Source organism: Ornithorhynchus anatinus, chromosome 18 (assembly GCF_004115215.2).
Source record: "Ornithorhynchus anatinus isolate Pmale09 chromosome 18, mOrnAna1.pri.v4, whole genome shotgun sequence".
Lineage (NCBI taxonomy): Eukaryota > Metazoa > Chordata > Mammalia > Monotremata > Ornithorhynchidae > Ornithorhynchus > Ornithorhynchus anatinus.
In genome coordinates this window covers 9,911,172-9,938,700 of record NC_041745.1, presented here as the reverse complement: position 1 = coordinate 9,938,700, position 27,529 = coordinate 9,911,172, and the positions used below count along the sequence as shown (strand labels likewise).

General features: G+C 44.3%; 1 protein-coding gene across 16 annotated transcripts in view; it reads right to left on the bottom strand.

The window, feature by feature from the left end:
* The window catches only part of CASK (calcium/calmodulin dependent serine protein kinase), a 321,131-nt gene that overhangs the window by 178,190 nt on the left and 115,412 nt on the right, over positions 1–27,529 (bottom strand). For all 16 annotated transcript variants that reach the window (XM_029046417.2, XM_029046418.2, XM_029046421.2 and 13 more), the window contains 2 exons: positions 21,226–21,331; positions 2,594–2,671 (listed from right to left, as the gene is read on the bottom strand). In XM_029046417.2, coding sequence (XP_028902250.1) covers positions 2,594–2,671; positions 21,226–21,331 — 184 coding nt within the window. The remainder of the gene's footprint in view (positions 1–2,593; positions 2,672–21,225; positions 21,332–27,529) is intronic.

Genomic DNA, 27,529 nt, shown 5'->3' with positions numbered 1-27,529 from the left:
AGAGCACTGCGCTAGGGAAGCAGTGTGGCCTTGCGGATAGAACATGAGCCTGGGAGTCAGAAGGACCTGGGTTCTACTCCCAGCTTTGCCACCTATCTGTTGTGTGACCTTGGGCAAGTCACTTCACTTCTCTGTGCCTCAGTTTCCTCATCTGGAAAATGGGGATTGAGAATGGGAGCCCTGAGTGGGACATGGACTGTGTCCAACCTGATTAGCCTTTATCTACCCTTGGGCCTAGTGTCACGCCAGACACATAGTAAGTGCTTAACAAATGCCATTTAAAAAAAAATGCCATTAAAAAAAAAAATCCAACTCACCCCAGCTAGCTAGAGGGGGATCCAAGAGTGAGTGAGTGAGTGAGTGACTGCGTGTGTGAGAGAGAGAGAGAAAGAGAGAGAGAGAGAGAGAAAGTCAGTCAGAGAGTCAATTATAGGCATTCAGGGAATGCTTTGAGGGACAGGAATTTTTTCTAGCCATTACAGCTCATGCAGTTGGAACCTGTACTCAGTTTTGCAACTGTCAATGCTTGGAAAGAGACTTCAGGACAGTTAGAGGTTTTTCCCTTGATGTCTTTCAGTTTCTGTCCATCCCGTTTGCCTGCTCTCATTTCTTCCTGGTTTATCTTTCTGCTTCATGACATAGAGGAGTTGAGCGAGCCAACCGAGTGAGCAGATAAAGTCGATTCCTCGACGTCTTTTTGTCTAATTAGTTCAGATGAGGTAACAGACACAGGGAAGTGACTTGCCCAAGGTCACAGAGAAGACAGGTGGCGGAGCCAGGCTTAGAACTCAGGTCCTCTGACTCCCAGGCCAGTGCTCTTTCCACTAGGCCATGCTGTTTCTTGAGTTACAGGGAGTGGGGGGATGTGGGGGCACAATAGGAGGACCATGCTTCATTTCCCTCCACCCACATTTTGGAGCTCCTCTGGGCCCTCCCATCCACCTCCAGGCAAGAGGTTTACCCCGCTTTGCTTTCCCTCACCTCCCATGACTTGGGGTGGGGGGAGGTTGGAGGGGGAAGAGAAAAGGAATGTGGACCCTGGGGGTGGGAGGCGACCACCAACTTGTGAGCAGGTAAGAAGGGTCACTCCATCTATCCCAGCCAGGGAGGTTTTGATTAAGTTCCTTTTGTCCCTGTCTTTTAAAGCTTAAAAAGGGGGGGAGGGGGGAAGAGAACGGGGACATTAAAAAAATCCAAACCCCTCTCTACTTTTCTACACCCACTAATGTGTTGAAGATGACTCCTACAGTAACCATGTTCGTGTTTCATCTCTAGCCCAGGCAATTTGATGGTGCTCTGTTCTTTCAATTCATTCCTAACAGTCATTCCTCAGTATAACAAGATCTTTCGCCTCTAGTAGGACAGGCCTGCTGTCACCTCCAAACTGTTGCCATTTTCCAAGGATCCGAGGGAGCTGTCAAGGTCCTCCTTGCAAACATTCAAGCGGCTGTTCATTCATTCATTCAATAGTATTTATTGAGGGCTTACTATGTGCAGAGCACTGTACTAAGCGCTTGGAATGAACAAGTCGGCAACAAATAGAGACAGTCCCTGCCGTTTGATGGGCTTACAGTCTAATCGGGGGAGACGGACAGACGAGAACAATGGCAATAAATGTGGTGACCAAGGAAGCTACCATTTTCCTCTAGTTCTGGAGAGGCTGCAGAGGCTTTGAAACTTTTAAAGAGAGAAGCTGGTGGCTTCATCCTAACCTCAGAACATTTTGCTTGGAGAACTTCTCACTTTAAGCAAATTGGGTGTGTGGGTGTATGGGTGTTTCCTGCATGATGAATTAGAGTAGTGAAAGGGCCTAAGACAGCCATCCACAAGCTTTTTCTATTTTTTTCTTATTTTTAGCTTTTAAGAATTCTCCACGTCTCCCTAACACTCAGATGATTTCCAGAGCACAGAAGCATCTGTCTGTGGAGGATACAATCAAGAGTTTCCTCACAAACCCCAAACTAAACTGAGAATGGACCTGTGGAAGTTAGGGATTGGTAAATTTCCTTTGTGAGTAAGGTCACGCTTCAGGGCTCTGGCCCCTGATCAAGCTCATTGTGGGCAGGGAATGTGAATGTGCCTGTTTACTGCTATATTGTACTCTCCCAAGAGTTTAGTACAGTGCTCTGCACACAGTAAGCGCTCAATAAATACGACCAAGAATTAATGATCAGGGGCAATTTACATGGTTAGTCTAAGCACACAGGACTTGCTTCAGTTAACTCCCTAGGCAGGGGAAAATCTCCCTAGGAAGTTAATCTAAAGACAAGCACACTGTCACCTTTAAAGGCAAAGAACTACTGATGCCGATCTACAGTAAAATGAAATTTAATCCCAACAAACCCAACATGAAAAGGGGTAAACCTGCCTGTGTAGATGTCAAAATATGAGCCCTTTATAGGTTACTGGGCAGAACCAGCAGATGTTTCCATTCAGAGCTCTTAAATATTTAAATTCATACAAAGTTAATATCAACCAAAGTGGAAATGAAAGCAATACTGCTGTAAATTCTGTCAGACTGCTTGAAATTCCTTTTGGATTATTTTGTTCTCCTCCACTGCCAATCCAATCTAGGGATTAGAAAATTACCTACCTGGCTACAGCTTCACTGTAAACAAAACCAGCATCTGCTCGTTTCACAATCTCAAAGCACAGATCTGCTCCATCCATACTGTGGGGGAGAGAGAAAGTGAGAGAGAGGGAGGAAAAATGAGGTAAGAACACTGGAAAGGCACTTTCCAAATCAGATAATATTCACAGCAAAAGATATAAAAAAGAATACATTTTTGTAACACTTTTCCTTTAAAGAACTGAAGAGAAAACACACAAACAGTTTGGTTAGCTTTTAGAATAAACTTTTATAAATGCTCTAACACTGAAAGTCTACCCAGGGAAGGAAATGAGGGTAGGGGAAAAGTGGAAGCTGGCAAAGCCAGCTCCTGGAGAAGCGGTCTAACAATTTCACACCCACCAATGAAATGAATTTACTGAGCACTCATTGTGGGCAAAGCACTGTACTATGTGAACAGCATAATGTTGACCTAAAAACTTCCAATCTAATGGAGGAGACACACGACAATAAATTACAGATGGGGGAAGCAACTAAATATAAAGGCACTGTGCCTTGATCTTGTCTATCTCGCCTCCGACTTCTCGCCCACATCCTGCCTCCTCAAATCCAGCAGACATTTACTCTCCCCAACTTCAAAGCCTTATTGAAGGCACATCTCCTCTAAGAGGCCTTCCCTGACTAAGCCACCCTTTCCTCTTCTCCCACTCCCTTCTGCGTTGCCCTGACTTGTTCCCTTTGTTCATCCCACCTCCCAGCCCCCCAGCACTTACGTACATATCTGTCATTACTTTCTTCAAATTAATGTCCGTCTCCCCCCACACACACTATAAGCTTGTGGGGGCAGAGAATGTGTCTGTTCACTGTTATACTGTACTTTCCCAAGTGCTTAGTAAAGTGCCTGGCACAGAGTAAGTGCTCATTAAATAACACTGAATGAAATTGAAAGAGACAAAGATAACAGCCCTATTATTTTATTCTGTTGTTTAAAGGGGAATGGGAGAGAAAGGGAGAGTGTGTTGTAGTGCATCTTCTTAGGGTACTCACCCATCAGTGCCACAGTATTAATGCCTGGGCTCAAACTGATTTGATAGAGCTCTAGATCTACCTTCCAATGTCTATATACAGATATAGAGAAGGAGCATGGCCTACTGGAAAGAGCACAAGCCTGGGAATTAGAGGATCTGGGTTCTTAGTCTGGTTCTGCCGTTTCCCTGCTGAGTGACCCAGGACAAGTCACTTAATTTCTCTGTGCCCCAGTTTCCCCCTCTGTAAAAAGGGATTCAATGTCTGTGTCCAGTCTGATTAACTTGTACCTACCCCAGACCTTAGAGCAGTGCTTGATACATAATAAGCATGATACCATGATAATACCCTGATAAAATATGCCATGATAAAATATAAAGTTCACAGAACTGACCTCCAAGCAATCACCTTTTGAACATGCAGCGATCAGTCAATCAATACTCTGGGATAAGAGTAAATTTTGTAGTGAGTCAAAACGGAAACATGTAATCACTGAGAAGCAGTATCGCCTAGTGGACAGAACATAGACCAGGGAGTCAGAAGGAACTAGGTTCCAATCCCAGCTCTGCCTCTTGTCTTCTGGGTGTGACCTTGGGGAAGTCACTTAACTTCTCTATGGCTCCGTTACCTCATCTGTAAAATGGAGGTTGAGACTGTGAGCCCCACGTGGGACACGGACTGCGCCCAACCTGATTAACAATTTGTAACAACTCCAGTGCTTAGAACAGTGCCTGACACATAGTAAGGGCTTAATAAATACCATGAAAGAAAAATCAGTGATTTTTACCGTGTCAAAAGTCACTTTAAACACTCGTTCAATAAAAGTTAACATAAAAGTTAACTTTGATTAAAAAAAAAACAAACACAACATTGTTTGACACTTATGAATTATTCATTATTCCTGAATTACAGCGCCTGTACAGAGGCAATGCAAATAAGCAATCTTTATCGAGAAGTCTACTGGCATTCTCATTATTAGTATATAGAAAATAAGCTTAAGGAGGCAGGGGAATTCCTTAAATAAAAGTTCCACATGAGTAGGTGTCTGCCTGGTTGTTGAAGAGACAGCAGGGCCATTCTACAGCAGCTGCAGTATTTGATCAGGCCTATCTGGTAAGATACTGTTCATCCCCATGAGGAAAAGGGTGACCCCACTTCCTCTTTTTTTTTTAATAGTATTTGTTAAATGCTCACTATGTTCCAGGCACTGTATTAAGTGCTGGCTTAAATAGAAGCTAATCAGGTTGGACACAGTCCAAATCCTACATGGGGCTCACAGTCTTAATCCTCATTTTATAGAAGAGGTAAATGAGGCCCACAGAAGTGAAATGACTTGCCCAAGGTCACACAGCAGACAAGTGGAGCAGTCGGGATTAGAACCCAGGTCCTTCTGACTTCTAAGCCCGTGTTCTATCCACTAGGCCACATTGCTTCTTCTCCTCATCCCACATTTCCTGTCTCACCCAAAGCAGTCTCCAGCTGATACTTTGTTCTCTCTCCCTAATTAGACTGGAAGTCCCTTGTGGGACAGGAATTGTGTCTGATCTAATTATTTCTCTATCTACTCCAGCACTTAACACAGTGCTTGGAACACAGTAAGTACTTAACATACAGCAAAATTATTACTGCAACTTCTGAGTCTATTCTTGTGGCTCAAAACATTTGAACACCAGATCACATCGCAAGACTACAGGAATGATGGTACCCTAGAAAGATCAGTTCTTGCAGTACAGAGCAGCATGGCTTAGTGGAAACAGCTCAGGCCTAGGAGTCAGAGAATCTGGGGTCTAATTCCAACCTTACCACTTGCCTGCAGTGTGACCCTGGGCAACTCAGTTCACTTCTCAGTGCTTCAGTTACCTCATCTGTAAAATGGGGACTCAATACCTGTTCTCCCTCCACCAGTAAAGTGTGAACCCCATGTGGGACAGGGACTGTGCATGAGTTTTTTTAAAAAATGGTATTTGTTAGGTGCTTACTATGTGCTAAAGGCTGGGGTAGATATGAGATAAGCAGGTTGGACAGTCTCCATCCCACTTGGGGCTCACAGTCTTAATCCCTCTTGTACAGATGAGGTAACTGTGGACACAGAGAAGTTAAGTTACTTGCCCAAGACTGCACAGCAGACAAGTGGTTGACCTGGGATTAGAACCCAGGTCCTCTTTCTTCCTAGCCCATGCTCTTTCCACTAGGCCATGCTGCCTAGTTGAAGTTGTATTTACCCCAGCACTTAGAATAGTGTTTGACATATAGTAAGTGCTAAAAATACTATAACAACTAGTGGGATTCAGACTTAATACAAAAGTAATAATTTTTTTTAATTGTGGTTTTTGACACGTACTCAACTAAGAGCTGGAATTATACAGGATCATCAGATCAGAAACAGTTCCTGCCTCACACAGGGTTCACCATCTGTAGTCATTTAAAGTGAGCTGGTATAATTTTCCAACACCAGAGCTATTTATTAAATCTGTGGATTCATCACCCAGACTCTCTTGTTTCTCTTTCTTCTTCCACATGCCTTTGACTGTCATATTGCTCATTAGAGACTGGGAAAGAGAATGGAAATTTGTTGAAACTAATATCAGACAACTTTACCCACTTGTTACCACTTCTAGTAAAAGATGTGCTGGAGAGAAGGCAGAAACGATGGTCTTAAATGACGTTTTTCGATTATCTTTGCGTTTCATTTATCTATGCTCCCTGTCACCAGTATTTAATCTTCATATAGCTACAAGTTTCTCTACAAAGCACTCAGCTCTGTGGGATTTCTTTATTTCAATATTTCTTCCCTACTATTGTCTTAAGCTTTCTTAGAGTTCATTCACTTTGCTGATTTCTTTCCATCTCTTAGGATCCCAAGTGTGTAGTCTCATCACTTTCATCGAGGCCTTCCATCAGTTTTAAAATTCTCAACTAATTCCCTTTTACATGTATTGCTTAAAACATGATGACAACTTGGTGGAAAGAAAACAAAACTGCAAGTTAGGAAGCCTAGGTTCTAATGCTTTATGAGAATGCTCTAATGAGAAGCAGCATAGCCGAGTGGATAGAGCAATGAGCCTGGAAGTCAGAAGCACCTGTGTTCTAAACCTGACTTCACCTTTTTTTTTTTATGGTATTTGCTAAATGCTTACTATGTGCCAAGCACTGTTCTAAGCACTGGGGTAGATATAGGTAATCATGTTGTCCTGCGTGGGACTCATAGTCATAATCCCAATTTAAAGATGAGGTAACTGAGGCCCAGAGAAGTGAAGTGACTTGCCCAAAGTCACACAGATGACAAGTAATAATAATAATGCTATTTGTTAAGCGCTTACTATGTGCAGAGCACTGTTCTAAGTGCTGGGTAGATACAAGGTAATCAGGTTGTCCCACATGAGGCTCACAGTCTTAATAATGTTGGTATTTGTTAAGCGCTTACTATGTGCAGATCACTGTTCTAAGCGCTAGGGTAGATACAGGGTAATCAGGTTGTCCCACGTGAGGCTCACAGGTAATCCCCATTTTACAGATGAGGTAACTGAGGCACAGAGAAGTGAAGTGACTTGCCCATGGTCACACAGCTGACAAGTGGCAGAGCGAGGAGTCGAACCCATGACCTCTGACTCCCAAGCCCAGGCTCTTTCCACTGAGCCACGCATGAGGTAACTGAAGCACAGAGAAGTTAAGTGACTTGCCCACAGTCACACAGCTGACGAGTGTCATAGCCAGGTTTCGAACACATGACCTCTAACTCCCAAGCCCGTGCTCCTTCTACTGAGCCATGCTGCTTCTCAAGTGCTGGAACCAACAAGTGCCAGAACTGGGATTAGAACCCAAGACCTCTGATTCCCAGCCCGTATTCTTTCCATAAGCCACGCTGCTTCCCAGCTGTGACACCTTGGGCAAGTCACTTCACTTCTCTGTGCCTCAGTTACCTCATCTATAAAATGGGATTAAGACAGTGAGCCTCTTGTGGGACAGGGCTGTGTCCAACCTGATTATCTTGTATCTACCCCACTACTCAGTACAGTGCCCGGGATAGAAGAAGCACTTAAATACCATAAAAAGGCTTTATGGACTTAGGGAAGTCCCTTAACCTCTCTGTTCCTCAGTTTCCTCATCTGTAAAATGGGGATTAAATGTCTAATCCCCTTCCCCATAGACTGTGAGCCCCATATGCAGCAGGGACTATGGCATTATATCTATCACAGCACTTAGCAGAGGGCTTTGTACATAAAGTGCTTAAAAACTAAAACTATTATTATTATTATCATTACCAAGAAGGAAACACCACTTTTCAACTCATAAAAAGTTTGAAACCTTGACGTGCACATAACCGGCAGCCCAGATGGCAGACAATTTGTTACAAATGGCTGAATCTGGGTGTTCAGAGGGAACTGGTTGAAGCAGTCAGGTTTGAAGTGAGCGGCCAGGCTGAACGCCTGCTCTATGACCACATTATGCTCGGACCTTGTGCAGCTTGCATTTACTTGAAGGCTGGGGACCTTAAAATCAGATGGCCCTTGACAAATCCTAGCCTATTTGTAAACCCCTAAAAACACCCTCTGCCCCCCTGAAAATGATGGTTTCAGCCTTGCATGTTGCACAGTTATAATTCTGGCCAGAAAACTTTGATGCGAGTTGTATCCACCCCAGCACCTAATATGATGCCTGGCATACGGTGCTTAATAAATACTACGATTACTATCATCATCAATGGAATTTATTGAGTGTGCACTGTGTACAGAGCACTAAACTAAGTCTTCGGGGGGACACAGTAGTGTGGTAGGCATAGTCGCTGCCTACAGACAGCTTCTAGTCCAGTTGGGGGAGATGGACATTAAAATGAATGACAGACAAGGGAAATGGCAGTGTGTGAGAATAAGGACACAAGGGCTTGTGGGGCTGGAGTACACAAGTGTTCCCACCATGCTTTGATGCTAATGCCATTTTTCTGGCTCTGGACTTACTTTTTGGGGAGAGGGCCACATCCAATTTGACCCTTCCTAAATCGCTCACGGACAACAGTGACTTATGAAATGCATGAGGACACGACGGTGTTTGCTGGCACTGAGCTCTGAGAAAAAATCTGTACTCCAACCACAGATTGCACCTGCTTCCCGCCGGGTGCCTCATCATGCGTGTGGCTGGGCACGTGGGGAGCTGGTAAGAGTGTGAAAAGGGCGGTAAAGACCATTCCTGCTATTCCAAAAATGGGTCCTTCTTCTCTGTGGCTTCCCCTGACTGTAACTGATTTAAATGTCTGTCTTCCTTGTAGGATGGTAAGTTTCTTGAGGACAGAGATGGATTTGGTACACTGTACTGTACTCTGTGCCTCAGTTTCCTTATTTGTAAAATGGGGATTCAATACCAGTTATTCCCCTAATTAGACTGTTCGCCCCATATGGGCCATGGATTTGTACCACTTGATCAACTTTTATCTACCCCAGCACTTAGAACAGCTCTTTATACAAGGTAAGTGCTGAATAGTCATGAAATTGTAATTATTGAGCACTTACTATGTGCAAAGCAATGTACCAAGTGCTGGGGAGAGTATAATATAATAGATACATTCCTGCCCACAACAAGCTTACAGTCCAGAGAGGGAGACAGACATTAATACAATAAATAGATAAATTACAATACAATAAAATACAATAATAATGATAGTGAGCAAAAATATCCACCAGTGGGATTTACTGAGCACTTACTGTGTGCACAGCACTGTACTAAGTGTTAGGGAAGATACATTATCAAAGATGGCATGCATGTTCCCTGCCCACAGGAGCTTACAGTATAGAGGGATCCTCAGTAGGTTTTAATGAGGATATGAGCAGGGCTTATTACCTCCGGAACAGTAACCGTCCACTCATCCTCCGTGAGAAGGGGTGGGGGTTGGCTGGATGGCACCATGAACGGAATTCAAAAGGGTCCCAAACGGACACCAGGAGTGGGTGAAGGGGCTGTTTTCATCCCACTAGACCCTCCTGCTCCCCCCCACCCCCTCCACCCCCACCATGCCCATCAGTGACTGAGGCCTAATGGGGTTGGGGGGGGGGGGGTGCTGGGGGGGAAGAGCACTAAACTAGGCCCAGGAGAACAGATCACTGAGGTAATAGCAGGTCTCTATTCAAGAGTCTCCAATCCCATCAGTCTCAAGGTTTCTCCCTGCCCTTCCCCTAGGTCACAAGCTGAGGTCCGTCCCCTTCCACCTGGGCTGGGTGACGCTCACTGCCCCTTCGACTACATCTGTTGCGACCGTTTCACATCAAACACAGTTCCTTCCCAAAAGGTTTAATGCCTTTTTAAAGATGTGAAGTTCAAGTTTCTTGCCAGGGAAACCAGAATCTTTTTAAAAGGTCAGTAATATACCTGCTTTTTAGTACTTTCATTCTGAGGAAATTCAGACTTGTCCAAGGATTTCATCTGGGTTTAAGCAATATGAAGCCACCCATTTCCTCTTCTGCAATGAGATCAGTTTTGTAGGCTGTTTTCAAAAACTGAACCACCTGGATTTAGGTTTATTATTATTACTACTAATAATAATTCAGTATTTATTAAGTGCTTACTATGTGTCAAGCATCATTCTAATAGCTGGGGTAGATATAAGGTAATCAGGTTGGACCCAGTCCCTGTCCCACAAGTGGCACACAGTCTTAATCCCCATTTTACAGATGAGGGAACTGAGGCCCAGAGAAGTGAAGTGACTTGCTCAATATCACACAGCAGTCATGTGGCAGAGCTGGGATTAGAATCCAGGTCTCCTGACTCCCAGGCCTGGAACCTTTCCACTAGGGAACACTGCTTCCTAATCTGACCTTTATTCAGGTATCAGTGCCTGACCCAGGAAGGGGCAATACAGAGGGGAAGATGGGTAAGAAACAGAAGGTGAGAGCTGTGGGGAATTCTCCAGGCAACTGCTCCACTGTCTTTTCATCAAACTGAAAACGTCACATCTACTCAAAGATTCTTCCCAGATTAAGCCCTTTTCCCCCTGGCTCGCTCTCCCTTCTGTGTCATCTCAGCATTTGGATCTGTGACCTTTGGACATTTGATATTTGCTCCACCTCCAACCCCACAATCTTTATGTACATTTCTTTAAACTATACATGATAAATCATTTATTTATATTCATGTCTGTCTCCCCTTCTACACTATAAGCTTGTTATAGGTAGGGAACATGTCCACTAATTCTGTTGTACTGTGCTTTCCCAAGTGCTTAGTACAGGACTCTGCAAAGAGTAAGTGTTGAATAAATACCATTGATTGATTGAAATATGATCCTTGGGATTAAGGCTTCAGAAAATACTAGATGAGTTTTGTTTTTCTTTTAAATGGTGTTTGCTAAGCACTTAGTATATTTAAACACTGTTTAAAGTGCTGGGTAGGTTAATTAGGTTGAACATAGTCCCTGTCCCGCATGAGGTTTACAGCCTAAGTAGAAGGGATAACAGTCACTTAATCCCCATTTTACAGATGAGGTAACTGAGGTTCTAGTTACCTCAGTGAAGTGAAGTGACTTGCCCTAGGCCACAGAGCAGACAAGTGGCAAAGCTGGGATTAGAACCCAGGTCCCTCTGACTCCTACACCCATGCTCTATCCCTTAGTCCAGGCTACAAGAAATACTCTTCTTAAGCTTGTTGAGGGCAGGCATCATGACTGCTAATTCCACTATGCTCTCCCAAGTGCTTAATATACTGCTCTGCACACAGTAAGTGCTCAGTAAGTACTACTGATTGGTAGAACTATCTGGCTGTTTTTTTCTCAACTCTTCACCCTTTCACAAGCAGAACTATTGCTGGGGTCACTGAGGTGGCTGCCACAAGACGCCGGTGGCCAAGGGACTTCCGCTCTCTATGGTGAGGGAGTCTACATGAAGTCCTCTAGAGGCCTTTACCCCAAAGAATAACAGTAATAATAATAGTGGTGTTTGCTAAGCACTTCCTCTGTGCCAGGCACTGAACTAAGTGCTGGGGTGGATGCAAGCAAATCCGGTTGGACAAAGTCCCTGTCCCACATTGGACTCACCATCTCAATCCCCACTCTACAGATGAGGAAACTGAGGCCCAGAGAAGGGAAGTGACTGGCCCTCGGTCACAGAGCAGACAAGTGGTGGAGCCAGGATTAGAAGAATGTGGTCCTGGGTTGGTTTGGCTGATATAGCTTTCTAGATTTGGAATTTGGAGCAGGTTAAGGATCGGTTTGGGAAGTTCCAAAGTGGCTACTCCAACCTTAGAACTCTAGGTCCCAGAAATAGCTGGAGTATAAAGCCCTTCCCCCATGGTCCTTGCCTCTCCATAAAAGCCGAGGTTGGTGAATGGGAGAACAGAAGGGACAACAGAAAAACCCCAGAGAGAAATTTGCTTTATGGTCCATCATAATAATGATGGTATTTGTATTTGGTTCATGCAAGGCAAGTTCTGAGAATGCTCTGTCAACAGTGTTAATTGAGTGCCTTCTCTGCCACTTGTCTGCTTTGTGTCCTTCGGCAAGTCACTTCACTGGGCCTCAGTTACCTCTTCTGTAAAATGGGGATTGAAAGTGTGAGCCCCACATGGTACAGGGACTGTGCCAACCCGATTTGCTTGTATCCACCCCAGTGATTAATATAGCGCATGGCACATAGTAAGTGCTGAACAAATACCGTTATTATTATTATTATTGGTAGTAGCATATTATTAACTGCCAACACCCAAGGGCAAATTCTCCACAGAGTACCATGCTACCTTCCCTACCTTGCAGTCTCTCCACCTCCACCCCTTACCAACCCTGTTCATCAGGCCTGGAACTCCTCCCTCCCTCCCTACCCAAATCTGACAGACATCCATCTCCCCATGTTTGTATCCCTCCTGAAATCCAACCTTCTTCAACAAAACTTCCCTGTCCAATTCCCATCACCCCAACAGTCACTGCCTCTTGAAGGACAGGGACTGTGTCTAATTCCCACCTGGGTTTTCTCACCCAGCATTTGGTACAGTGCTCTGCACAAGGTAAGCACTTAATACATACTATCATTACTACCCACTTGTGACAACAGTATTTGTGTATAAATACTTTCCAATTGTACGTTTATTCATTCTGAGCATTCTATTCAGAAATACTGTTCTGTTTATCTTTCCTCCATTAAGGGTGCAAGCTCCTTGTAGGCAGGGAATGAGATTTTCCCAAGTGGACTTTCCGAGTGCTTCGCACAGTGCATTAACCCCTGCTGGTGTTAAATCCCTTTACTACTGCTTACCAATCCCTTGCATGCCTGAAAAATAGAGCAAATGCAAGTAAGAGATGAGTATCTGGGCGCTGCTCTACCTATCTCTATTTATCTCTTCCCCATAGCTTTCTAAATCTTCTTTGTTGTGCTTTCATTCATAGTTTAAAATGATGCCTCTCTAGTGCCTGAGAGAGTCACTGAAAAAAGTGAGGAGACTAACCACCAAGGCAGCTGTCTGGGCAGGCAGCCCTCAGTCTCAACAAAAATGCCAAGTTGACAATGAAACAAAACCAAGGGAGAGACTTTTCTAAATAACCACCTCCCTGCACTTTTGTTTGCCAACTTTTTTAAAAGAACATTTCATGTAAATCCTGTGATTTACTTTGAACTTGTACCCACCTCAGTGCTAAGTATGGTGCCTGGCACATAGTAAGTGCATAATAAATACCACAATTACTATTACTATTAACACATACTTAAAAAAAATTTTTTTTTGAATTTCAAAGTGTGCTCAGTGAATCAGTCCATTTCAGATTTGAGACTAATTAAACTCCTGATAATAGGCAAAGACTACTGTTTATATTATGGGCAGGGAGAGAAACATTTCAACCAAAGCAGAAGCTGCCAGATTGGTCAATGTACTGATTATGAAACTGTCTTATCTAGAAGAAACGATTACGCAGAATTTTTGCTTCATGTGAAGGTTGATAGGCAACCACTGGAGATTTTTGAGGAGGGGAGCTTGTATCTACCCTAGCACTTAGTACAGTGTCTGGCATATAGCAAGCACTAACAAATACCATTTAAAAACATAGTTAGAGCCAACAAAACCAAACCAAGTGATATGGATTTAGAGCCCAATTGCTTTGCAGTTGTTTTCTGGGCAGGGAAGACCCAGTCATCTCTGCAGAGTCTCATTTATCAAGATGTCTGAACGATAAATACTTTACTTCCACAAACCTGAGACAACAGAAAAGCTAGCTAGAAAGTCATTACCTGAGTAATGAAAACAAGCCCATACCCATCTACCTTCCTATTCAATATCTTCCCTTCTTAGATAAAATCAAGTGCCCTAATGTTGACCTAGGCATCAAGTCTTCGAGCATCCACTTGAGATGTGGTTCCAAATATGACAAATTGGGAATCTCCCCTAGAACCAAAAGGGCTTAATATTTATTATGGTACTTGTTAAGCACTAACTATGTGCCAAGCACTGTTCTAAGCATTGGGTATATACACAGTAATCAGGTTGGACACAGTCCCTGTCCCACATGGGACTCACAGTCTTAATCCCCATTTTACAGATGAGGCAACTGGGCACAGAGAAGAGAGGTGGTTTGCCCAAGGTAACACAGCAGACAAGTGGCGGATCCAGGATTAGAACCCACATCCTCGAACTCCCAAAGCCGTGCTCTTGCCACTAGGCCATAGTTTATGCCTTCAAGGAACTTTACATCTCTTTCTTAAGCCCTCCTTTCCTTTTCTCCATTTTGTCACCCTGACTTGTTCCCTTTATTAATTCCCCCTCCCAACCCCAGAGCACTTATGTCCATATCTGTCATTTATTTATTTCTATTAATGTCTGTCTCCCCATCTAGACTGTAAGTTCATTGTGGGCAGGGAATATGCCTGTTTATTGTTAGACTGTACTCACCCAAGCACTTAGTACAGTGCTCTGCACACAGTAAGTGCTTAATAAATACGACTGACAACTAAGTAGTAGCCCCTGCCCCGGAACCCACTACGAAGTGTGCTGCCCTATAAAATCATCTTATTGTATCTATCCCAGGGTTTATAACAGTGCCTAACACACAGTAAGCACTTAATACCATAAAAAAAACCCCAAACCCAGAAACTTGTTTAGCCACAACTGATGCAGAAATATTTTTAATTTTTTATTTCCTTTCAAGTGTACAAGTTACAACTTCTTGGTTTTTTTATGAACTACCAAAAGGAAAGTGAATGCTAAAATATACTGACAGCACAAATGGCTTGTCTTTATGGGCAATAGCGCCTGATACTCACAGATTACTACAGGCAATACAAAATATGCCAGATGGGATTGAACGAGAAAACATTATATGCAGATCTTTGACTAAATGAAAATGATGCTGTATAATTTTTACTGCTACACAACAAAAAAGCTGCAATTTTAGCCCTCTGGTGTACATTCAAACACCACACATACTCTTATTCAATAGTCAGGTTTCAAATAGATATAGTGTTGCAAAAACTATGAGTTCATCAAAAATGCAAATTGATAATAATGGAAAAAAATACTAATGCCTGCTGTCCTGACAAATGGATTTTAAGCCCATGTTAATCACTGTGTAAGTCTCCCTATGGCATAATATATAATAGGGTAATTAAAGTCCCTTGGCTTCCCAATTTAGGATTTACTATTTAACTAAAAGCACCAGACACTATTCAAGACAATTACCACATAAATATCTTGCTTAAAAATAAACATTTAATTTCTTTTGGTTGGCATCCTCTCAGCTAGAAGAAACTTTAAAATTCAGAGCCAAGCCTGTAAAATTGGATCTGGTTTTGATCTGTAATAAAAACAAACTTCAGTGTGCTCACACTGTTGTTAATAGGGGTACATAGACTAATTTTGTGCCCATTCTACTATTTGGAACATGGATAAATTTCGGTATATTTTTGCAAGGTGGCCTAATTAGTTACCTCTGCCTTATTGACTAGATTTCTCAGCAAGGAAATAAATCTGCTCTTAAATTTCACACTTTGTCTTTACTTAAAAATCAAAGTCACCCCTCAATAGGGTTAAACTACCTTATGTGGAATAAAATACCCTTTAAAGGGTTAGTTGTTAAACCATGGGAAGCAACATTGCCTATTGGAAAGAACATGGGCCTGGGAGTCAGAGGAGCTGGGTTCTACTCCTGCCTCAACTGCTCTCCTGCTGTGTGATCTTGGGCAAGTCACTTAATCTTTCTCTGCCTCAGTTCCCCTATCTACAAAATGGGGTGTAACACCTGTGCTCCCTACTTATTCCGTAAGGCCCATGTGGGACCTCATTATCCTCTGTCAATCCCAATGCTTAGAATGGTGCCTGGCACATATTAAGTGCTTAACAAATATTAAAAGATCGTGAAGTCCTCATCTTTCCTATCTATGTCTAAGGAGAGGTTGCCCTCTTCCCTGATTGTTTAGGACACCTTAATCTGAATTTTCTCCAGCTCCATCATGTCCTTCCTAAGAGACGGTGCCCAGAACAGCAGGCGATATTTCCAGTGCGGACTCAGTCTCTACAGGACCCACTCTGTTTCATAGCATTTGGTGGGAATGGCCAAATGCCAGTTTGTCACAACTTCTTCTAAATTACCCATCGGGGAGGAAGAATTCCCAAGAGGGGATTTTGCATGGGTCAAACATGTAATTAATAAGAGCCACCTTTCTTTAGTGGTATTTGTTAAGCACTTACTATGTGCCAGGCATTGTACTAGGCACTGGGGTAGCAACAAACGAATCAGGTGGGACCCAGTCCATGGCCCACATGGGGCTCACAGCCTTAACCCCTCTTTTACAGATGAGGTGACTGAGGCACAGGGAAGTTAAGTGACTTGCCCAAGACCACACAGCAGCAAGTGGTGGGGCCAGGATTAGAACCCAGGTCTTCTCACTCCCTGGCCCTTGCTCTTTCCACTAGACCATGCCGCTGCCTGCTGCCACATTGGAATGAATGGCTGCTTCAGCATTTATTGTTTTCCCAGACATTCATTCCAGACTGTTGGGCTTACTTTCACCCCTGCTTAGCTGAATTTGATTCTAGTTAGTTTGTATGTCAATGATTAAGACTTCTCTAATATACTCTCCTATGCACTTAGTACAGTGCCTCTTTACCCCCACGGGGGTCTAATCTTTCCACTGGACTATAAGATGCTTGTGGGGACCAATCATGTCTACTGACTGTTTTGTATTCTTCCAAGTGCAGAGTACAGTGCTCTGCACAAAGTACTTTATGATTAATCCATCTCCATTGTCTTCTGTGCTACACCCTAACTTGCAGTCTTCGTTCCTCCCAAGGAAAACTAATTGAACTTCCTCTCAGCTTTCCCAATTCCAACACATTGTACAGGCTCTCTTCCCTCCCCTTTACAGAATACCAAACTGCAACACTCTGGCCCCAGCCTCCAAATCTACTCCCTAACTAGTTCCCACCTCCCTGTTCAGCTCAACTCATCAGTTATCCTTCGCTCAGATGCGTAGTTACTTCTTCGAAAATGCAATAACTGTGCTCTTGAAAACCCCACATTACTTTTTAAAAAAAATAACAGCGTGGGGTCAACCACTGCTTCATTAGGAAATAAGAGATCGGAAGAGGATTCAAAAACAATTGGGACGTACACTTTGGACGTTAACAACTGCCTCGCGTCTGTCACTGTAGGGGAATTCCAAGAAGCCAAAAAATCCTTTCTAAACAAGCTTCAAGTGGCCTGCCCTTCCCTCTCTGGAAATGCATTGTGTTTCTCTGACACTATCAGTACTCCATTTAAGTAGTATAAGGAACTAATTATAACTGTTAGATTCACCTAACCATACGTTTACTGGAAACAGTGAACTTTAAGCAGATACAACAACCTCGCTTTACAAGGCTAATGTCTTAAAATACTGCACGGTCATTACCGCATGGCCTCTATGCCACATAATAACAATAGCAATAATAATAATAATAATAACAGTGGTATTCAAGCACTTACTATTAGCCAAGCCCTAGGTTAGATAAACATAACCAGGCAGGCAGGACATAGTCCCTGTCCCATAAGGAGCTCAGAAAAACAGGTAATAAATCTCCATTTTATAGATGAGGAAACTGAAGCACAGAGGAGTGACTTGCCCAAGGTCAGAAAGCAGGCAAGAGGTGGAGCTGGGATTAGAACCCAAATCCTCACCTTCTGACTAATCAACAGCTACATTACAGTGTTGTGCTCTCCCATTTGTTCATCACATTTGTTTCAAAAAGAGAGGTAAGACACTGCATTATATAAGGAAGAGTCGGGTTTAGAACCCAGGTCCTTCTGACTCCTACACCGGGACTCTATCCACTAGGCCACCCTCCATCACATGGGGCTCATCGTCTACAGAGGAGGGAGCACAGATATTGAATCCTGATTTCACAGATGAGGAAACCTTGGTATTTATTAAAGTATTTACCATGGGCCAAGCACCGTACTAAGCACTGGGCAGATACAAGATAATCAGGTCAGATCCAGCTGTGTCAGCTGTGTGACTTTGGGCAAGTCACTTAACTTCTCTGTGCCTCAGTTACCTCATCTGTAAAATGGGGACTAAGACTGTGAGCCCCACGTGGGACAACTTGATTCCCTTGTGTCTACCCCAGCGCTTAGAACAGTGCTCTGCACATAGTAAGCGCTTAACAAATACCAACATTATTATTATTATCCAGGCCTAGTCCCACTTGGGGCTCAGGGTCTAAGGGGGAAATCCTCCTGTGGGGTCTGCCTGCCCATCTCTGATTACTGGTGGAAGGAGGTCAACAGCTCCCTGTGCTAATTCACCATGATTCCAGGCCTGGGAGTCAGAAGGACCTGGGTTCTAATCCAAGCTCTGCCCCTTGTCTGCAGTGTGACCCTGAGCAAGCCACTTCACTCCACTGGGCCTCAGTTACCTCATATGCAAATGGGGATTGAGACTGTGAGCCCCATGTGGGATGGGAACTGTGTCTAACCCAATTTGTTTGCATCCACTCCAGTGCTTAGTACCATGCCTGGCACATAGTAAGCACTTAACAAATACCACAATTCTTCTTCTTCTTCTTCTTCTTCTTAAGTGCTGGATCCCACAAGGATTTCAGATTAGGATCTAGACCCTGGGAAGTTAGCTGGCAGATATCTTTCATCTCACATCCAAGGTGGTTCTGAAACAATCGATCAAGAATGCTAGACCCCAGTTAAAACACCCTGTGTCTTATGAGGCATTCACTAGGACAGGAGCAAGTATGTAATTCTAAAAAGGGTGACAGACTCTGTGAGAGATGGTCACCATGATATCACCTTAATATGACTGGGCCTGAAATCATACTGGAAAATTCTGACATGAATGACAGAGTGGGAGAGGTGGGGAAGATTGGTTCTGTATGGCCACTCTTCACTATCCGCCTGCAAGCAGCTTTTTTTTTTGATCTACACAAGGAAGGACCAACCCAGAGGAAGACCAACACCGAAGTAGCGTGGCCTAGTGCGTAGAGCATGGGCCTAGGAGTCAGAAAATCTAGGGTTCTAATCCCAGCTCCATCACTTGTCTGCTGTGTGACCTTGGACAAGTGCTTCACCTCTATGAGCCTCAGTTACTTCATCTGTAAAATGAGGATTGAGACCATAAACCCCATGTGAGACATGGTACTGTGTCCAACCTGATTAGCTTGTATGTACCCTGTATCTACCCCAGTGCTTAGAACAGTGCTCTGCACATAGTAAGCGCTTAACAGATACCAACATTATTACTATTATTACCCAACACCAAATACAGTGCCTGACACAGTGAATGCTTAACAAAAACCATAAACCTTCGCCCCTCTCCCCCCTCAAACTTCCATACCAACAACTCCTTAACCAGAGCTATTAATTGGTAGCAAAAAGGATCCATCTGTTTTAACTCCTTTTCCCCATTTCATCAGAGTAGTGTAGAACTCCCCTATAGACTGTAAGCTGGTTGGGGGCAGAGAATGTGTCTACCAACTCTGTTATATCGTACTCTCCCGAGTGCAGTGCTTTGCTCAGGGTAAGTGCTCGTTAAATTCAACTGAGTGAAACAGAGGGCCCAAAGGTCTTACTGATTATTTATTGGGAGAACGTTCAGAGCAGCATTAGCGTGCCCAAGCAATCTCTCTCCTAACCACTAGGTGGGGGTACACACCAACAAGACAAAAACAATGTCGGGGTTGATCTCCTCCTCTGCTCACATCTCACTACATTTCAAGACTTTGTGAAAAACGGCTTCAAAAGCATAACCGAATAACTTTGCGAAGACTGACCCGAAAAAAACACTCTCCATGTACCTCGTTTTTGAGAATCAATATTTAAGAGGCAAGCAGACAGTGATATAAGATAACTATTAAAAGCAAACTGTTGAAACTGAAGTCAAAGAAGAAACAAATAGTGGTATCTGTTGAGCTCCTGCTGTGTGCCACCCACTGTACTAAGCAATGGGGCAGATAAGATGATAAGCCTGTCACCACTTGGGGCACACTAAGTATGAGGGGGAACAGTGATTGAATCCCCATTTTGCAGATGAGAGTAGTGAGGCACAGAGAAGTCAAGTGACTTGCACAAGGCCCAACAGCAGGTACGCAGTAGAGCCGGGGCTAGAACCCAGGTCCTCTCACTCCTAGGCCCGTGCTTTTTCCACTAGGCAACACTGCTTCTCAATATTCTCAATAATCAGATGCATCTACCTGATTCACTTCAAATTATGTCTGGATCTGAGTTTCAGAAATAATTCATTACTCTTTACCAACTATTTCTCTGGTTCCAGGAGGTGCCTTGCTTAGTGCTATTTCTAGCCACGCTATTAACACTAGTGGGAAAATTCACAACCTGCGCACCGATCGGCTCAATATAACAAAAACAATAAAGATAACTGGGATATCTGTCAAGGGTTTACTATGTGCACAGCACTGGACTAGGCCCTGGGGTAGATACAGAATGATCAGGTTGGATACAGACCCTGCCCACATGGGGCTGACAGTCTAGGGACAAAGGAGAAAAGATATTTATTCTCCATTTTACAGATGAGGAAATTGAGAAAAAGAGAAGTTAAGTGACTAGCCTAAGGTGCACGTTCCTTAAGAACAGGGATCATGCCTACCAACTCTGTTGAATCCGTATTCTCCCAAGCGCTTAGTATAGTACTATGCATACAGAAGGTGCTCCAAAAATACCACTAACTAATCGATTGGCAGAGTTGAAATTAGCATCCAGGTCCTCTGTGACCGAGGCCTGCGATCTTCCCACTAAAACTAAAATTTCATGATGTCAAAGAATAAAATATTCATTTTGGTTTGCTTTGGGCATGGGGCTAGTTTAATAAAAATTGGATCACAGGCTAGACCAAGATTCAAAAAATCACTACTCCCTACAAGACTGCATGTCATACCGTATGTGCCTTTTTATGGTATTTGTTAAGTGCTTACTATATGCCAGGCACTGTACTAAGCACTGGGGTATAGACAAGCTAATCAAGTTGGATGCAGCTCATGTCCCATGCAGGGCTCACAGTCTTCCACTCAGGGGGCTAAAAAACCCTTCAGACTTTTATACTGTGGGATTTTTTTCCTTTCTTTAAAAATCCCTCTGATTCTAGGCTGGCCACAAAACAGCTGATAACTATTACAAAGAGAAATGTTAGCCTTATTAGAAAAACTCCCAAATCCAAAACAATCAAAATACTTACAATTCGAAAACCATATAAAGCATTCCATCTGAGCTGTAGGTCTCCAAAAGTTCAACAATGTGTGGATGCTTCAGCATATGACAGATACTGGCTTCCCTCTTCAGATCTGCAAAGTAAATGTACCAAAGGCGTCATTAGCTCCAGTGATCCGGCAACAAATTGCAAGGACCCACGCCACAGAGGGTGGGTCCTCGTCCGGGTGAATAATGAAATGAAAAGATGTGGCGGATGTGTTCGGTGAGAAAATGAATTTGGGCCCTCTCTAATCTGCACTCGACATCCCCAGATGACACCCCTTAACTTTCAGGGCACCGTTTCCCCGCCTTTGAGAGCTCTGGCGCGCGCTAAAAAGGAAGGCGTTTCCTGTCAAAGACAGTGGATGAACCTCGGTTTCCTGAGACTTCAGGAAGGGATTCCGGTGCTGGCCTCAGGCCGCCTGTGGTCGATCCTGGCCGCCCGGCTGGACGGGGCGGGGTGGGGGCCCCCGGAAAGGGCTCGACGTGCCAGCGCCTGTGTTTTGGGCAAAGTGACCGCAGCGTCGTGGCGATGCTGAGCCGCAGTGCCACGACCCAACAGGTGGTTGCCTTGGTAACCGTTGCAGTCTCTGCCACCCACGTTAGCTGGTGATTTTGTCGAGATGCTTGGGGCTGCCACCCCAACCTCACGGTACTTGTGTATGTATCTTTTACTTATTTTAATTTCTGTCTTCCCCGCTAGATGTGGGCTTCTTGAGGGGCGACCCACTCTATCATGGTGCACTCCCCCAAAGGCTTAGCACCCAGTAAGTGCTCAATGAACACCAGAGATTGATTTGACTGGCTCAATCTACCTCTCGGCAAGCCCTAGGTGGTTCTTGGGTCAGAAATCTTCGCCGCTGACGGCTCAGCCCTAACTGGCCGAAACCCGACCGAAATATAAATAATGATTCATAATTATGGTATTTGTTAAGTGCTTACTATGTGCCAGGCACTGTACTAAGTACTAAGGTGGATACAAGCAAATCGGGTTGGACACAGTCCCTGTCCCACATAGGGCTCACAGTCTTAATCCCCATTTTCCATATGAGGGAACTGAGGCCCAGAGAAGTGAAGTGACTTGCCCAAGGTCACACAGCAGACAAGTGGCAGAGTTGGAATTAGAACCCGGGCCCTTCTGACTCCCAGGATTGTGCTGTAACCACGTGTCTCCAGATGCCCAGGACTGTGCTTATTCTGCTGGACCAACAGTAGGACTCACTTCAAATATTAGGTGAATCTCCAAAGAGACTGGACTGGCATGGAATAAAGAAATCTAAAGAGAATTTTTAAATACCTTATTTTAGCTAATAGTTTTAATCCCAGCTCTGCCACTTAACTTGCCTATGTCTCAGTTACCTCTTGCGTAACATGGAGATTAAAACTGTGAGCCCCTATAGGACAGGGACTGTGTCCAACCTGAGACTGTGTCCAACCTGATTATCTTGTGTCTCCCCAGCGCTTAATATAGTGCCCGGCACATAGTGAGTGCTTAACAAATCCCATAAAAAAACCAACCCATCACCCAGGATGGTCCTTACAGTCCTGTTATCACAAAATTGAGTTTCACCCTGGTTTTCGTTTAGCCAGTGAAATGATCTCTTCTTCTGTCAGGCATAGGGCGAGAGTGGGGAAAAAGCAAAGGGCCTGGCCTGGCCGGTTAACAAGCTGGGAAGTCTTCCCTGGTGAGAGTTATCACATTGTCTTTTTTGAGAGGATCGCAAAGCAGTTTACCAATAGGAACCCTCTAAATCTCAACATTCCTGAGGACTATCTCAAAAGGTAGCATGTTCCCCCTATGGAGAAGAACCCCATGGGGTTTTCCTAACCTTCCTCTTGATGTCAGAGCCCTGGGGAGTTGGGGGAGAGGCAGTGAGTGTTTCAATTGCAAATCCAAGGTGTTCTAACCTCCATGGTGTTCATTTCCATTTTCAATGTCTTACTTGGGAAACAAGCATCCTTGGCTGCTGCATTCTAACAGGGAGTTAAACAGCTGTGAAATCTATTTTTCCCAAATGCATCCGTCCCACATAAATGCCTCCCTAACTACTGGGATATGCAAAAGACCTCCAGTCTACCCTCTGGAATGTTTAACCCATGTGAATAATTTAAAAATTGCATATACATCCTGAACAACAAAGCTTCTAGGAGTGATTTTGGGTTGGTAGTTGGGGGGTGGGTGCGCGGGGAGGCAGGGAAGGGAAAAGGGAGGTACGTAGCTTTTCATTAGAGCTAAGATCTTGAGATATTCAGTGTTACTTTTCTATGGAACTTTTCAAGTTTAAACCCAGATAAAGACCAAATTCTCTCTAGTATACCAGTAGCCCTAGACAACATCAACTGAAGCCTAGATCATTCACATTCCCACAAAGTGGTGACTTTGAGTACTGGCTACTCCCTCCAGCTCCCATGATTCTCTCTGGACCCATTTCCACTATCGCCCGTCAAACGGCAGGGACTGTCTCTATCTGTTGCCGACTTGTTCATCCCAAGCGCTTAGTACAGTGCTCTGCACATAGTAAGCGCTCAATAAATACTATTGAATGAACGAGCACTTTTGAGCGCTTACTGTATATAGAGCACTGTACTAAGCACTCGGGAGAGAACAATTCAATCAAATAGGTGGAAGGTGATCCCTGCCCACAAGCTTACAGACTAGAGGGGGAGACAGGCACTGAAATAACAACAGACAGAGCCATACCTAAGTGCTGTGGAGCAAATAGCAAAGTGCTAGAGGCCTGCATACCCAAGTGCACAGACTACGCAGAAGGGAGGACAAATTAGGAAAGTGATGACTTAGGGAAGACCCCTTGGAGATATGATTTTAGAAGGCATTTGAGGGTGGCGATAGAAAAGCGAAATGTGTGGATTGGGTTATAGTCCAGAGATCGGCGAGGCACGGTAGGAGGGGGAGAGCTGCTCGAGTGCCTTAAAGCTGATGGTGAGGAGTTTCTTTTTGATGAGGAGATGGATGGTCAAACCTGGAGGTTTCTGAGGTGAGGGGAGATGTGGACTGAGTGGGTTTTTTTTAGAAAAATATGGGCAGCATAGTGAAGTAAGGTCTGGAGAAGGAAGAGACAGGAGGCAGGGAGGTCAGTGAGGAGGCTGAAGCAGTAGTCAAGGTGGTAAATAAGTGCTTGGATCAGCATGGTAGCCATTTGGATGGAGAGAAAAGGACAGATTCTAGAGATTTATCAGTAGCTATGGCAGGATAAAAAGAAATGTCCAAATTTCTTGACACAAATGTGGCAACCTCATATCTAATACCAGAGGAATTTAATTATCTGTGATGTTTTCTCATCCCCAAACGGGATAAGGCAATTCTCCCCCTTGCTCACGGGGATGCTGTACAGAGAGAATGAATGTGGTCACTGAGGTGACTGCCTTTTTCTTTGGATTCATTGATGCTGCACCTCGGTCTGTGAGGGACAACCTCCAACCTTGGGTAGGGGAGGTCCAAGTCCAGCTTGGCTGGCTAACGCTCTCTAAGGGGTCCGAGGAGGGGGTGCCTGGGCAGGATTCTCTCTCCCTTGGTTGCTGGAATTCAGGAAGATGATTCATCTGAAAAGGATGGCAGAAGCTGGGGCTGCAGGGAGAGGGAGGGGTGGAATTGCCTGTTGCCAGAGAGTCTCAAATTTGGGGAGCTGGGGACTGAGCTCACAACACACATCTGAGAAAGGCTTCCTGCAAGGATGTGGCCAGATGATGGCAGCCTTCCTTTTTCCCAATGTTTAGGGAGGGAGAAAAGGGAAAAGAAGGGGGGGGGGGGGGAGGGATCGGGAGAGAGAGGTGCAGAGAGCCTGTGGAGGTTAGGTGAGCTCTTCCTACCCCTTCCATGCATAAAATATTCTTATCCAATCACAAGAAGATTCACTTAAGTCTTCTGGTATTAATTAGGTTGCATGGCTATTTGATTTTATGACTTAATTAGATTTCATAGATATTAATGAGACCAGTGAATTTTTATATGATTGGAATTTCATGAGAATCCATGAACATTAGTGAGAACTGATCAATTCTAAGCAGAATTATGAGTGCTAATTGAAAAGGGGGGGGGTAGGGAATTCCCCTCTCCTTTGGATCCTCACTATAGTATTAACTGTACTCCAAGCCCAGGCGGAACTGCAGTTCAAATACCTTAAGTGGGAAAGCCTCTCTGTGATGGCAGTGACTTGAGGAGGATAAATCACTGAGGTTTTTTTGAGTTGTATAATTGCTATTTGTAAGTACTTACTATGTTCCAAGCACTGAACTAGGTGCTGGGCTAGATAAAAGCTAATCAGGTTAGACACAGTCCACATCCCCATTTTACAGACGAGGGAACTGATGCACAGAAAAGTTAAGTGTCTCACCCAAAGACACACAGCAAATTAGTGGAGTCAGCATTAGCACCCAGGTCCTCTGAATCCCAGGCCTGTGCTTTTTTCACTAGGCCATGCTGATTCTCTAGTGTCTGATCTCTCCTTCCCTTCACTGCCTCTCCGTAAACCAGGCCCCCAGCTCCAGAATAAGAGTGGCAAAAAATGGGTCCTGAGACTACATCCAACCAGAACGGTCAATCTGGTCAACTCTGGAACTGCTTACGGAAAAGGTTTATGCATACCAGCAGCAAAACATAGCTCTCTCAAGGAGAGGGTTCCGAAAAAGGGGGAGGCATCAGTTCTGTTTACATCATCACAACAGGAATTTCCCTCACTATAGAATTCAACTATCATCTTAAAGAAAGGAGGAATTTGCTCATCACTTAGGACTTTTTGATGGGAAGTAAAGGGGGAGGGAGGGTTGGGAAACATTTAGGACTTGTCTGAAAAGCGGTGCGACTTCCAGATGCTGCTGCGATGGTGCACATAGAGGCATGTGGGAACACTGGGGCACTTTCATAAGGAGGGTCTGCCATGAGCCATGCCCCTGGTGGGTGGTCCCTTCGGTCAGGGCTATCTAGAGGGATGGTCCTGTTACCTGAGCGGGTCAGTGGGAATCACTTCCGGCCACCACATCAGAGAGTTTCAGGCCTCACTCAGTGTCTGACCACCCCTCCCCTCTCCGTTATCCCAGATGTGCCAGTACAAAATCCTGCTTCACATCCACCCGGCTTTCCTTTCCGAGTATGATCTATGTCTCCCCATTCAGGGAATCAATCACTTTCCTGGGCTGTTTTCCCAGGCCTCAGGAGAAAGCATTCCTCACACTTAAAGCCATTAAACGAGTCATGCTATAGACTGTTCTAAGGAGTTTGGACAGATGAGCAACTGTTTGTTTCCTGAGTCTCTTCATTCTTAAGTCAGGCTGGCCGACTTCCAAGTGCACCCTAGTTCAAATGGCTAATCGACTGCAGTATGTTCTACTTTGAAGGGGCAAGGCTAGCATTCCAGGGGTCCCATCTCAGTTCTTTCTAGATGGAAAAGGGACCAGTGAGAGCATTTCCCATGTCTCATTCTGCTCAGATTTGACAATGGATCAAATGGAGACCCTCATCCTTACCAATATTTACTGGGCATCTTCTGTGTGCAGGGAATGGAACTAAGAGCCCTGGGGAACCTACAGAAACAATACATGATCCCTGCTCCGGAGGAGCTAACAGAACACTAAGAAGACAAGGAGTCATGAACTGATGAATACATAACAAATAATACACATGGAGGGATAAATTTCATAAAAAACGAGAGAAACCCGTGAGTCCTGGAGGAATGGCTAGCCTGGGAATATCTCTTGAGGGAGGTGACTTTTTAGCAGGGCTTTAAAAGATAGAAGAGATGTGGCTTAGTAAAGCTGAGAGGGTGAAGAGCACTTCAGATGAAGGGGGAGGAGAGCAAGCTCATGGGATGTGGTGGGAGAGATTGAGATTTTTTTCTTGCTGAAATCAAAGATCAGGAACTAAGTTAGGAGAAGAGAGCAAACAGCTAAGGGGAAGCCAGCTGCTGGAGAACCAAGTGGAAGTTTGTGTTCTATCTATCAGTCAATCAGCAGTACCTATTGAGCACCTACTGCGTGCAGAGCACTGCTCTAACCCTTGAAAAACGACAATGCAACAGAGTTAGGAGAAAGGAACCCTGCCCTCAAGGAGCTTCTGAGAAGAAGCATGGCCTAGTGGAAAGAGCACACACCTGGATGTTGGAGGACCTGGTTTCTAATCCCAACTCTGCCAACTGTTTGCTGTATGACCTTGGGCAAAGTTACTTCCCGTCTCTATGCCTCAGCTTCCTCAACAATATAATGGGAATTAAATCCTATTCCCCCCTTGGACTGTGAAGACCAAGTGGGACAGGGGCTGTTTCCAATCTGATTAATTT